This window comes from Ovis canadensis, chromosome 15, assembly GCF_042477335.2.
Source record: "Ovis canadensis isolate MfBH-ARS-UI-01 breed Bighorn chromosome 15, ARS-UI_OviCan_v2, whole genome shotgun sequence".
Lineage (NCBI taxonomy): Eukaryota > Metazoa > Chordata > Mammalia > Artiodactyla > Bovidae > Ovis > Ovis canadensis.
This window is the reverse complement of record NC_091259.1, coordinates 57,756,794-57,771,946: the sequence shown is the minus strand read 5'-3', so window position 1 is coordinate 57,771,946 and position 15,153 is coordinate 57,756,794. Positions and strand designations below refer to the sequence as shown.

The window sequence follows — 15,153 nt, the reverse complement described above, 5'->3', positions numbered from 1 at the left end:
GGGGTCACAAAGAGTTAGACAGGATGGAATGACTAAGCACACACACATGCATAATCTCTGAAGAAACAATGGGATCACAGGGTAAAAGTGCAAATATGCTTTTGTGGAAGATACCATATGATGGTGTACTAGTTTGCTGGGCTGGTATAATAAAATACCGTTCATGTGAGTGTATGCATGCTGACTCGCTTCAGTTGTGTCCAGTTCTTTGTGACTTCATGGACTACAGCCCACTAGGGTCTTCTGTCCTTAGAATTTTCTAGGCAAAAATACTAGAGTAGGGTGCCATTTCTTCTCCAGGGAATGCTCCCTACCCAAGGATTGAACCTGCATCTCCTGCACTGGCAAAAGTGTTCTTTACCGCTAGTGCCACCTGGGAAGCACAAAGGTACCATACACTGAGTGGATTAAAAAAGAGAAATAGTGGCTTCACAATTCTGGAGGCTAAAAGTCCAAGTTAAGGTGCTGGCAGGGTTGGTGTCTTAGAGCTTTATTCTTACCTTTCACTTGGCATTTTTCTCGCTCTACTTTCACAGGGTATTCCTCTGAGAATTGGGCATTTTGCCCATGCCCAAATTTCCTCTTCTCACAAGGATATATGTTAGAATTCCTTTTCTTTAAAAACTGTGGCAAAACACACATAACCAAAAATTTAGTTTCTTAATCATTTGAGACTTCCCTGGTGGCTCAACAGTAAAGGATCTGCCTGCAATGAAGGAGACCCAGGTTTGAACCCTGGGCCTGGAAGATCGCCTGGAGAAGGAAATGGCAATCCACTTCAGTATTCTTGCCTGGAGAATCCTTACAATTCATGGGGTCGCAAATAGTCAGACACGGCTGAGCAACTAACATTTTCACTTCCGTTTTAACCATTTTGAAGTGTATAGTGCAATAGTATTAAATACATTCATATTGTACAATCATTGACACTCACCTCCAGAGTTCTTTTCATCTTGAAAAATTGGAACTTGGTATACATTAAATAGTTAATGCTTATTCCTCTTTCTTTCTGCCTCAGGAAACCCCCATTATCTCTATGAATTTGACAATTTACATGCCTCATATCAGTGGAATCAAGTATGTTTCTTTCATAACTAGATTATTTCTTTTAGCATAATGTCCTCAGTGTCCATCCATGTTGTAGTACGTGTCAGAATATCCATTCTTTTTAAGGTTCAATATTTTTGTATATACCACATTTTATTCTTTTATCCATACATGGACACTTGCATTGCTTCTACATTTTACATATTAGGTATAATGTTACTAAAGGCATGGCTGTACAAACATCCCTTTGAGAGTCTGCTTTCAGTTCTTTTGGGTATGTGTACAGAGGTGAAGTTGCTGGGTCCTGTGGTGATTCTATTTTTAATATTTTTAGATGCTGTTATCCATAGTAGTAAGCCATTTTATATCCCCATTAACAATGTATAAGGGTTTCCAACTTTTCCACATCCTCATCGACAATTATCTGGTTTTTCTGATATAGCTGATTTACAGCACTAGTTTCAGGTGTACAACATAGAATGTTTTTATTAGAGTATATAGTTGTTCTACAATGTTGTTAGTTTCTGCTGTACAGCAAAGCGAATAAGCTATACATATACATACACTCCCTCATTTTTTGCCTGCCTTCCCATGTAGGTCACCACAGAGCAGTGAGTAAAGTTCTCTATGCTATAGGGTAGTTATCTGTTTGATACAAAGAGTCGGACACGACTGAGCGACTGAACTGAACTGAGTGTGTTTATGTTCGGAGAAGGCAATGGGAACCCACTCCAGTACTCTTGTCTGGAAAATCCCATGGACAGAGGAGCCTGGTAGGCTGCAGTCCATGGGGTCGCGAAGAGTCGAACACGACTGAGTGACTTCACTTTCACTTTTCACTTTCATGCATCAGAGAAGAAAATAGCAACCCACTCCAGTGTTCTTGCCTGGAGAATCCCAGGGACGGGGGAGCCTGGTGGGCTGCTGTCTCTGGGGTTGCACAGAGTCGGACATGACTGAAGCGACTTAGCAGCAGCAGTGTGTTTATATCAATCCCAGTCCCTCAAATCCTCACACTTCTTCTTCCACTGGTATCCATGGATTTGTTCTCCACATCTGTGTCTCTATGCTTTGTAAATAAATTCTTCTGTATCATTTTCCTATATTACACATATAAACACTACTATATGATATTTTTCCTTCTGACTTTACTCTATATGGCAGTCTCCAGGTCCATCCACATCTCTGAAAATGGCATAGTAGTTTTATTCCTTTATATGGCTAAATAATATTCAGTTGTATATATGTGCCACATTTTCTTTCTTCTGTTGTTGATGGACATTTGGGTTGCTTCTGTGTCCTGGCTATTGTAAATAGTGCTGCAGTGATCATTAGGGTGTATTTTGAATTACAGTTTTCTCCAGGTATATGCCCTGTGAGACACTGCTTTTGCTGTGTCTCATAGATTTTGGATTGCTTTCATTTTCCTTTCTCTCTAGGTATCTTTTGATTTCCCTAGTTATTTAGAAACATTGTTTAGCCTCCATGTGTTTATTTTTTATAGTTTTTTTTCCTTGTTGATTTCTAATCTGTGTTGTGGTGAGAAAAGATGCTTGAGTTCAAATGTCTTAAATTTCCTGAGGCTGACTTTGTGGCAGAGTATGTGACCTATCCTGAAGCATGTCCCATGTGTACTTGAGAAGAAATTGTAGTCCACTGCTTTCGGATGGAATGCACTGTAAAAATCAGTTAAGTCCAATGGTGTAATACGTCATTTAGGGGATGTTATCTTTTTGACTTTTTTCTGTCATAAATGCTATTGTCAATTTCTCCCTTGTGACTGTTAGTATTTGCCTTATATATTGAGGTGCTCCTATGTTCAATGCATATGTATAATTGTTATATCTTCTTCTTACTTATCCCTTCCTCATTATGTCCTGTCCTACTTTGTCTCTTGAAACAGCCTTACTTTAAAGTCTATTTTACCTGATACAAGTATTCTATTCCATATTTCTTTTGATATCCATTTGCATGGAGTACTTTCTTACACATCACTTTCAGTCTGTATGTGTCCCTAGATCTGAAGCGGGTCTCTTTAGACAGCCTGTGTCTTTTGATTCAGTTTAGTTGTGTCCAACTCTTTGTGACCCATGGACTGCAGCATGCCAGGCTTCCCTGTCCATCACAAACTTCTGGAGCTTACTCAAACTCATGTCCATCAAGCTGGTGGTGCCATCCAACCATCTCATCCTTTGTCATCCCCTTCTCCTCCAGCCTTCAATCTTTCCCAGGATCAGGGTCTTTTTAACTGAGTCAGTTCTTCACATCAGGTGGCCAAAGTATTGGAGTTTCAGTTTCAGCATCAGTCCTTCCAATGAATATTCACGACTGACTGCCTTTAGTATGGACTGGTTGGAACTCCTTGCAGTTCAAGGGACTCTCAAAAGTCTCCAACACCACAGTTTGAAAGCATCAATTATTTGGCACTCAGCTTTCTTTATAGTCAAACTCTCACATAGACACATGAGTATTGGAAAAACCATAGCTTTGATGAGATGAACCTTTGGTGGCAAAGTAATGTCTCTGCTTGTTAACATGCTGTCTAGACTGGGCACAGCTTTTCTTCCAAGGAGCTAGCATCTTTTAATTTCATGGCTGCAGTCACCATCTGCAGTGATTTTGGAGCCCAAAGAAATAGTCTCTCACTGTTTCCACTGTTTCCCCATCTATTTGCCATGAAGTGATGGGACTAGATGCCGTGATCTTAGTTTTTTGAATGTTGAGTTTTAAGCCAAATTTTTCACTCTCCTTTTTCACTTTTGGCAAGAGGCTTTTTAGTTCTTTGCTTTCTGCCATAAGGGTGGTGTCATCTGTGTATCTGAGGTTTTTGATATTTTTCCCAGCAATCTTGATTCCAGCTTGTGTTTCATCCAGCCCGGCATTTCGCATGATATACTCTGCATGTAAGTTAAATAAGCAGGGTGACAATATACAGCCTTGATGTACTCCTTTCCTGATTTGGAATCAGTCTGTTGTTCCATGTCCAGATCTAACCATTCCTATTTGACCTGCATACAGATTTTTCAGGAGGCAGGTGAGGTAGTCTGGTATTCCCATCTCTTTAAGAATTTTCCAGTTTGTTATGATCCACACAGTCAAAGGCTTTGCCATAGTCAATAAAGCAGAAGTAGATGTTTTTCTGGAACTCTCTTGCTTTTTTGATGATCCAACAGATGTTGGCAATTTGATCTCTGGTTCCTCTGGCTTTACTAAATCCAGCTTGAACATCTGGAAGTTCATGGTTCACACACTGCTGAAGCCTGGCTTGGCAAAATTTAAGCATACATTGCTAGCATGTGAGATGAGTGCAATTATGCAGTAGTTTGAGCATTCTTTGGCATTGCCCTTCTTTGGGATTAGAATGAAAACTGACCTTTTCCAGTCCTCTGGCCACTGCTGAGTTTTCCAAGTTTTCTGGCATATTGAGTGCAGCACTTTCACAGCATCATCTTTGAGGATTTGAAATAGCTCAACTGGAATTCCATCACCTTCACTAGCTTTGTTCATAGTGATGCTTCCTAAAGTCCACTTGATTTTCCATTCCAGGATGTATGGCTCTAGGTGAGTGATCATACCATCTTGGTTATCTGGGTCATATGGAGATTTTTTTTGTACAGTTCTGTGTATTCTTGCCACCTCTTCTTAATATCTTCTGCTTCTGTTAGGTCCCTACCATTTCTGTTCTTTATTGTGCCTGTCTTTGCATGAAAATTCCCTTAGTTTCTCTAATTTTCTTGAAGTAAATTCTAGCCTTCCTCATTGTATTATGGGACAATGGACTGGTTCAAAATTGGAAAGGAGTATGTCAAGGCTGTATTTTGTTACCCTTCTTATTTAGCTTGTATGTGGAATCCATCATGTGAAATGTTGGGCTGGATGAAGCATAAGCTGGAATCAAGATTGCCAGAAGAAATATCAAGAACCTCAGTTATGCAGATGACACCACCCTAATGGCAGAAAGCAAGGAGGAACTGAAGAGACTCTTGATGAAGGTGAAAGAGGAGAGTGAAAAAGCTGGCTTAAAACTCGACATTCAAAAAACTAAGATCATGGCATCATCATGACATTAGTTCCATTGCAGGTCCCATCACTTCTTGGCAGACAGATATGGAAACAATGGAAATGGTGAGTTACTTTCTTGGGCTCCAAAATCACTGCAGATGGTGACTTCAGCCATGAAATTAAAAGGCGCTTGCTTCTTGGAAGAGAAGCTATGACAAATGTAGGCAGCATATTAGAAGGCAGACATTACTTTGCCAACAAAGGTCCTCATAATCCAAGCTTTGGTTTTTCCTTTAGTCATATATGGATGTAGAGTTTGACCATAAATATAGCTGAGAGCTGAAAAACTGATGCTATTGAACTGTAGTGTTGCAGAGGACTCTTGAGTCCCTCCGACAGCAAGGAGATCAAACCAGTCAATCCTAAAGGAAATAAGTCCTGAATATTCATTGGGAGGGCTGGTGCTGAAGCTCCAATACTTTGCCCATCTGATGTTAAGAGCTGACTCGTTGGAAAAGACCCTGATGCTGGCAAAGATTGAAGGCAAGAGGAGAAGCGGACGACAGAGGATGAAATGGCTGGATGGCATCTCCTATTCTATGAACATGAACCTGGGCAAACTCCAGGAGATGGTGAGGGATGGAGAAGCCTAGTGTGCCTCAGTCCAGTGGGTCTCAAAGAAAAGGACATGACTGAGTGGCTGAGCAACAATCTGTCCAACTAATCTGCCTACATAACATAGATGCTTTTGTACTTTTGACTGTCTCACCTCAGTTGCTCTCAAACCTATCCAACTTTCTTTAACAAATCAGGATTGAACCAGAAAGTATTCCTCAAAGATGAGGAGTCTCCTGCCAAGATTTTTATCTGACTCTCAATTGTAACATAAATTTTATATTTTGCTGGTATTTTTTCCATTTGAGTCAATAGAGTCAGTTTTCCTTGTTGAAGGCAGAAGTATAAAATAAACAATACTATTCCCTAAAATAGAAGATTTGCATTGGTCTGGCAGTATTTCCAGAACTATAGATCCCTCAGATCTTAGGCCTTTCTTTTTAAATCTAAAGAATCATTTCTCAGATTCAATTCTAGAATTCTTGATTCTAGAATTTAGTCACAGAAGGATATTGGAGTATCCAGGGCTTCCTATGTTGCCCCTTAGTTCAGTTCAGTTCACAGTTCAGTCGCTCAGTCATGTCCGACTCTTTGCGACCCCATGAATTGCAGCATGCCAGGCCTCCCTGTCCATCAACAGGACACAAAACTCTTGGTTTTTAAAATTTGAAAATCTTTGAGACAAAAAGATGACAAAAAATTGATAATCAGGGTATCTGATCTGGCAGAACATGCTTATCTTCTTGGTCTCAGATGAGATTATTCACAAAGACCCTCTGTGCCTGGCAAGAGGAAGAACGTTAGTTGAAACCATGCCTCTCACTCTCAAGGCTCCAAGTGGTGTGAAAGTGGATTCTAAGCATTCCTGGGGCACAAGCAGAATAAATGTTGGCTGAAAGAGAGTAAGAGTGGTCACTGTCCAGTTTGAAGAGGACTCTCTAGCTAGACAAAGGCATAAGCATGATAGAGTGGACAGACCCTGCCAGGACTGTGTGGGGGTGTGACTGGTGCTGATGATCCACTGAGATTGCAAAGACTCTAGGAGGAGGTGGTCAAGGTACAACAGGCCCCAGGGTGAAGAATTATCAGAATTATAGCACAAGATGTATCTGGGATTGAGGATAGCCAAGAAACAAGGAAGCAGGAGACAGTCCTCTCCTATATGATTGCTATAGTGTTAGTCTTCTAAGAACCCACATATACCCTACTGAAGTTTTAAACATAATGCAAGGTAAGTTGATACAACAACTTCTGAGAGTTCTTAAAATTCAGTTCAGTCGCTCAGTCATGTCCGACTCTGTGACCCCATGGACTGCAGGATTCCAGGCTTCCCTGTCCATGACCAACTCCTGGAGCTTGCTCAAAATCATGTCCATCGTGTCTGTGATGCCATCCGACAATTTCATCCTCTGTCGTCCCCTTCTCCCGACTTCAATATTCCCAGCATCAGGGTCTTTTCAACTGAGTCAGTTCTTTGCATCTGGTGGTCAAAGTACATACTTTGGAGTTTCAGCTTTAGCATCAGTCCTTCCAATGAATATTCAGGACTGATTTCCTTTAGGATGGACTAGTTGGAACTCCTTGCAGTCTAAGGGACTCTCAAGAGTCTTCTCCAACACCACAGTTCAAAAGCATCAATTCTTCAGCACTCAGCTTTCTTTATAGTCCAACTCTCACATCCATGCATGACTACTGGAAAAAACATAACTTTGACTAGATGGACCTTTGTTGACAAAGCAATGTCTATGCTTTTTAATATGCTGTCTATGTGCATATAGCTTTTCTTTCAAGGAGTAAGTGTCTTTTAATTTCATGGCTGTCATCACCATTTGCAGTGATTTTGGAGTCCAAAAAAAATAAAGTTTCTCCCTCTATTCATTGTTTCTCCATCTATTTGCCATGAAATAAAATTTATTTGCCACAAATTATTTTTCAAATATTTTAATATTTTTTGAGATTTTTTTTAAGTTTTAATTTTTACTTTATTTTACTTTACAATACTGTATTGGTTTTGCCATACATTGACATGAATCCACCACAGGTGTACATGCGTTCCCAAACATGAACCCCCCCTCCCACGTCCCTCCCCACAACATCCCTCTGGGTCATCCCCGTGCACCAGCCCCAAGCATGCTGTATCCTGCATCGGACATAGACTGGCGATTCGATTCTTACATGATAGTATACAAGTTTCAATGCCATTCTCCCAAATCATCCCACCCTCTCCCTCTCCCTCTGAGTCCAAAAGTCCGCTATACACATCTGTGTCTTTTTTGCTGTCTTGCATACAGGGTCATCATTGCCATCTTTCTAAATTCCATATATATGTGTTAGTATACTGTATTGGTGTTTTTCTTTCTGGCTTACTTCACTCTGTATAATTGGCTCCAAAATAAAATTGACAAACCATTAGCCAGACTCATCAAGAAGCAAAGAGAGAAAAATCAATAAAATTAGAAATGAAAATGGAGAGATCACAACAGACAACACAGAAATACAAAGGATCATAAGAGACTACTATCAGCAATTATATGCCAATAAAATGGACAACGTGGAAGAAATGGACAAATTCTTAGAAAAGTACAATTTTCCAAAACTGAACCAGGAAGAAATAGAAAATCTTAACAGACCCATCACAAGCACGGAAATTGAAACTGTAATCAGAAATCTTCCAGCAAACAAAAGCCCAGGTCCAGACGGCTTCACAGCTGAATTCTACCAAAAATTTTGAGAAGAGCTAACATCTATCCTACTCAAACTCTTCCAGAAAATTGCAGAGGAAGGTAGACTTCCAAACTCATTCTATGAGGCCACCATTACCCTAATACCAAAACCTGACAAAGATGCTACAAAAAAAGAAAACTACAGGCCAATATCACTGATGAACATAGATGCAAAAATCCTCAACAAAATTCTAGCAATCAGAATCCAACAACACATTAAAAAGATCATACACCATGACCAAGTGGGCTTTATCCCAGGGATGCAAGGATTCTTCAATATCTGCAAATCAATCAATGTAATTCACCACATTAACAAACTGAAAAATAAAAGCCATATGATTATCTCAATAGATGCAGAGAAGGCCTTTGACAAAATTCAACATCCATTTATGATAAAAACTCTCCAGAAAACAGGAATAGAAGGAACATACCTCAACATAACAAATATTTTAATATTTTTATGGAAAATATTTATTTTACACAATAAACTTATTTGCCACAAAGAAAGGCAATGCCAAAGAATGTTGAAATGACTGCACAATTGCACTCATCTCACATGCTAGCAATGTAATGCTCAAAATTCTCCAAGCCAGGCTTCAATAGTACATGAACAGAGAACTTCCACATATTCAAGCTAGATTTAGAAAAGGCAGAGGAACCAGAGATCAAATTGCTGACATCAGTTGGGTCATCAAAAAAGCAAGAGAGTTCCAGGAAAATGTCTACTTCTGCTTTATTGACTACACCAAAGCCTTTGACTGTGTGGATCATAACAAACTGTGGAAAATTCTGAAAGAGATGAGAATACCAGACCATCTGACCTGCCTCCTGAGAAATCTGTATGCAGGTCAAGAAACAAGAGTTAGAACTGAACATGGAACAACAGACTGTTTCCAAATTGGGAAAGGAGTATCTCAAGGCTGTATATTATCATCCTGCTTATTTAACTCATATACAGAGTACATCATGCAAAATGCTGGACTGGAAGAAACACAAGCTGGAATCAAGACTGTGGGAGAAATATAAAAAACCCCAGATACGCAGATGACACCACCCTTATGCAGAAAGCGAAGTTCTTAGAATTGTATCAGACAAATTAAGGATTTTTAAAATCAATTCCAATTTCTTATATAACTTTATTTTTACTCTAAACCCCATTATGGACAGATGATTCAGGGAGAAAAAATGAAATTTTGAAAAAAATGAAATGACATTTTGCATAACTGGGTTTGAGTATAATTTTTTTACTTGTTATACAAGGAAATATTTAAGAGTATTTAGAGTTTTACTGTCACAAGACTAAGTGAAATGGCAGCCCACTCCAGTACTCTTGACTGGAAAATCCCATGGACAGAGAAGCCTGGTAGACTACAGTCCATGGGATCACAAAGAGTCTGATACGACTGAGCGACTTCACTTTTGACTTTAAACATTTAAAAGCCTCAGTGGGTACCAGGCAGTCAAGGAGAACAGAGAAAAGCTAGGTCTGTGTATTTGACTTTCTGCAGAGAAGCAAAGAGCAGTGATTTCTTGATCTGGGGTTGGTACCTTTTACAAGTGAGGCACAACTGCAGAAGTCCTTTGGCTTTTCCAAGAACTTGCTCCTGTTACCCTTCCCATGGGCCTTTCAGTATACAACAGAATACCATTTTTAAAAGACAAGTTTTTTGTGTGCCGGGAATTATGCAGCATTTTAAGTTCGTTATCTCATTATATTCTTATAATTAACACACGAGGAGCTACTATCATTGCTTCCATTTCGAAGAAGAGGCTGAAGTTTAGATTGTGCAGCATATGAAAAGTCTAGAAATTACTGGTTCAGATCCATCTCTACCCTTTATTCTAAATCCAGAGCCCAGTTCTTAAATTATTAATACTTGTGACAAATAACACTTTAATAACTATAATGTTGCCTCCTCCCTTAACTATTCCCCAATCTTTATTTTTTCCATGAAGACTTGTAGACTAAAAATGTGATGACAGTGTATTTTATTTCCACCCTAAGTATGGGTAATAGAAAAGAAAGATATTTGTGTGAAGGAGAAACAAGGTGTTGGCTTTGAAATAAGAGGGATATTCAGTTATTGGACTTAACACATCCTCATACCGTATTCACCAGGGTATCTTTCCTCTTATCCTGAGATAACCCTTTGACTATGAAAGGGCTCAATCATGACTATAGTTGGCAAGGAATTAAATACTATAATTAAGCTTATATCCTGAATCTGATAGTTCTGGATATTGTCATGGATGGTGGTCCCTAGGATGGAGGAGAAGTGCACATACAGGTAGTATTTTTCTTCTTTATCTGTATACAGTATTGAATGACTGGGGATAAAGAAACTAGGGATTACGAGTAGTTGGTCTTAATCTATAGTAGAACTAACAGGTCATCTGTAAAGGAACACCTTACTGTGGGATTTTGGAGGATATTGGCTAGAAAGTTCAATTAAGTACAGATTAAAAGCCCTGTATCTCCATACACACACTTTGCTTCACATAGTGTAAATGGACTTTTGGCTAATGCCAAAGAATTATCCTGTGTAATGCCAAAGAATTCTCCTGTGACAAAATCTCCTTGTTCATGGCCATCAGTGACACCAAGGCTGAGGGAAATAACATCATTTTTCTTTGTTTTCTCAAAGCCCAAGGTGTGATCAGGAGATAAAGTAAGCTTCTAAATCTGATTTTATAGTATATTTTCATCAACTCCTAGTACAAGTTAGCAGATAAATTACATTTGGCAATAAAATTATGTTCATAGAACACAATATTTCTCCAACAAACAGACTTGCTTTTGGCACTGAACTCCAGGACCCTTGATAAGGAGATGGGAAATAACCACATTTCAACCAAAACCATGGAAAAGAAATATTCCCAACCAAACCTTAGGCTTAGGCATAATATCCTGAGGAAATAGAAATTTATGCCTGGCTTGGGGGGTGGAGGTTAAGCTAAACTCTAGAAAGTTTCTGGTATTTTTTTTTTTTAATATAAGGCTTGAATTTTAGTTCTGGCTTAATTATTGACTTCTTTATGTACAAATACAAAGATGATTCATTATATGTTGGCTTCGTCATGATAAGTTGCTTCAGTCGTGTCTGACTCTGTGCAGTCTTATCGACTGTAGCCCACGAGGCTCCTCTGTCCATGGGATTCTCCAGGCAAGAATACTAGAGTGGGTTTCCATTCCCTTCTCCAGGGGATCTTCCCCATCCAGGGATCGAATCCCCAACTTACATCTCCTGCATTAGCAGGCAGGTTTTTTTTTTTTTTTTTTTTTTTAAAACCACTAGCACCACCTGGGAAGCCCTAGCTTTTGAATTTTTGTAATGGGTTGGAAATTGAGAAGGTTAAATGAACATGTTAGATTTAAAGTCTGAAACATCAACTAAAATGGACATACCATAAGTGAGTGAGATTGCTTCATTCCATTTGTTATCACAAAATATAGGTTTGAAGTAGCCATCACATGATGGAACTTCTATGATCAATAAAGTTCATACATTTCATTTTGATAACTTATCCATAAGAATTATCCAAGGATATCTAAAATTTTATCAAGGTTTGCATCTACCAGTGGGAATATATTTATTCTTATCACCTTTACTCAGTTCTCTATCCCACCTTTTTCAGGTGAATAATCCCAGTGTTACCTTCTTGCTTCTGTCATTTACTTTAGTTTGGCTGCTGTGCTTCATGTATGCCATTTCAGAGCCTCCAAAATGGAATCTCCTAATATTCTGTCTCTTCCTCCCCACTCACAGTCAACTTTTCAATGAGGATATATGGGATATTGCATTTCCATTTATCTATTTAAATGGGAGAGTGATCTGGCTTGAGGACTTCCACACCCTTCTAAAACAGTTTACAAATTCTGTTTGTAAAGGTCTGGAAAAATTAGAATGATTGATCTGAGACTTGGAATGGGACTCTACTACCCACAGGAGTTATACTTTTACCTTTAAGAAACTATGCAAAACACTCTCTCCAAAGAGAAACCAGAAGTCTTTTACCAAAAAAGTCAAATATATAAATGATCCTCCTTCTGTTGTCTGTATGCTTGTGTCTATTGTGCTTAATTTTATGAAGTCAAATAGTAAAAGGAATATTGTACAAAAATTCAAGCCCCTGATTTCCTCTTTCAAATATTTCAGGTATTCTCATCTCTGGAAATCCATGTCAAACAGAATATATTCTAGTGTTCCTCTTATCCCCAAAACTCTGGTAAGACTTGGTTATATGGGTCTTATTTCATTGGCTACCCTGGTCAGAGCCTTTTCCTGCCATCATTAAATATCTGTATGTCTCATACATGCAGAACACTCACTTGGATTGAGCCCCTGTCTTTAGAATGTGGAGAAGTCTCTCTCGAATTTGTTTAGTGCGAACAGCATAGACAACTGGATTGAGGATGGGTGGGATGAGGAGGTAAAAGTTGGCCAAAAGGATATGAATATGGGGAGGGACATGATGCCCAAAGCGGTGAGTGAGCGAGGACACAGCAATGGGTATGTAAAAGACAAGGATAGCACAAATATGAGAACTGCATGTACCTAGGGTTTTAAGCCTAGCCTCGGGGGTGGCCAACCCCATTACCGTTCTAAAAATCATCACATAGGAGGCAGTGATGGCTAATGAGTCCAGGATCAATACCAGGAAGCCAATTCCCATTCCATATACGTTGTTAACTGTGGTGTCCCCACAAGCCAAGGTGACCACAGCCATGTGCTCACAGTAGGAGTGGGTAATGATTTGGGTCCGGTAAAGGGGTAGCCTCAGGCGAATCATTATAGGCAGGGGTCCAATGTAGAGTACTCCACGGAGGAGAGCAGCCAAGCCCAAATGTCTCACTGCTGTATGGGTGAGCACTGAGGTGTGGCGTAGTGGGTTACAGATGGCCACGTAGTGATCAAAAGCCATGGCAAGGAAGATGCCTGACTCAACAGTGGCAAAACAATGGATAAAGAACATCTGGGCCAAACAAGCATCCAGGTCAATGTGGTGGGCATCAAACCAGAAGATGGCTAGCAGTTTGGGCATGGTAGAGGTTGACAGGACTAAGTCAATGACAGCCAACATGCACAAGAAGAAGTACATGGGCTGGTGCAGGCTGTGCTCCAACTTTATCACCGCCAAGATGGTCACGTTCCCCACCACAGCCACCAGGTACATGGAGCTGAAGGGGATGGAGAGCCAGATGTGCAGAGATTCCAACCCTGGGATGCCAGTGAGCCAGAAAGAAGTAGGCACCAAGCAGGCATTATTAGACAGGAACATGTTTGAGAGTGTAGAGTATCTAAGGGACGGGAGCTCTTAGTTTTAGATATTTACTCCTATGACAGATATGCCTCTGGAAACTGTAGACTACTGGAATCTTATTTCCATTCTGGGTCACTGGTGGAACCTACAACAAAGAAGAATTTTGAGTACCTACTTGAAAATTGACATTATGTATTTTACAAAAGATTATGTCTGAAAACACCCATTGGTATATCTAGAAGCAGGTATGCTCAGGACTTCTACTGATAAATGCTCTTCCATTTCCTTTAGGAAATGGTCCCCCCAAAGAAAATTACTGGGTCAAGGGGATGAAAACTTTTAGGGACTTCTACACTGGAAAACATAAAGTTCAACATGCAATGATTAAATGTAAATCCATGCAGTAATGTTTAGCCTAATGCCTGCATATGCTTCTCTTCACTGTATACAGAGTAACATCAATAACACTGGCTAGCTATTTGAAATTCCCTATTTTATAATGAAAATTTGGAAAAATGTGCTCAAAAGTAAAGCAGTGTTTACTGCAATATGATGTACACATTTGTGACGGGTAGATTAAAGAATGATAGATTAGAAGATTAAAGTATGATATAGTTTTATTAAAATATGTTTTATATAGAAGCAATCTTGGATATAAACATTATTTTAATTTTCTTTTTGTGTATGGGTATATTCTGCTTTTGAAAAATAGCTTTAAAAATCTTACAGAATTATATAAGTGAGATATAATTCCCTTTTCTTTAATGGGTTAATAATTAGATTCAACAATCTGACCAAACCATTGACTTCTTTAAAAGATACCTGGCATATGACCTAATGTTTCAAAGGAAAATATCTCATTTAAGGTTGTCCAGATTTCATGGTTAGAGAGGAATAACAGCTAGAGTAAACCTTCTTAAGGAAAATTAAGGACAAACTCTATTAACCATTCTGAGAATCTGGGCATCATCTATAATTTGAGACAGGTAAAAGATGAGGTATGTCTTTATATGAGCAAATCTCACTGGACATTTGCCCATTATCTGATCATCATGATTAAAAAAAAAAACTGACAGAAAACAGTCAAGATGACCCTTTTTACTGACCACACCCTTCTTGGTGGTTTTTCTTTGAAGAGACAGGACGATCAGCATTAAACCACTGTCCATCATTTGTAACACCTTGTCCATATCTTGCTCTTCTGGCCCTCAGGTACCTCCTAAGAATAGCAATGGCTTCTATCATGTCACATCCTCAGGGTTCAGAACTTGAGGGCACAGGGCCTAATTTGGGTCTTGTCCTGTCTTGGGCTTGCTCTCCTCGTGGTTCCCATTCAGTTCAGTTCAGTCACTCAGTCATGTCCGACTCTTTGCGACCCCATGAACCACAGCACACCAGGCCTCCCTCTCCATCATCAACTCCGAGAGTCTACCCAAACCCAAGTCCATCGAGTTGGTGATGTCATCCAACCATCTCATCCTCTGTCATCCCCTTCTCCTCCTGC

General features: G+C 39.5%; 1 protein-coding gene across 1 annotated transcript; it reads right to left on the bottom strand.

The window, feature by feature from the left end:
- Nucleotides 1–12,713: 12,713 nt before the first annotated feature.
- Nucleotides 12,714–13,667, bottom strand: LOC138420728 (olfactory receptor 52M1-like). Its single transcript, XM_069554152.1, has one exon. The coding sequence runs from the start codon at nt 13,665–13,667 to the stop codon at nt 12,714–12,716; it is 954 nt and encodes a 317-aa protein (XP_069410253.1).
- Nucleotides 13,668–15,153: the final 1,486 nt, after the last annotated feature.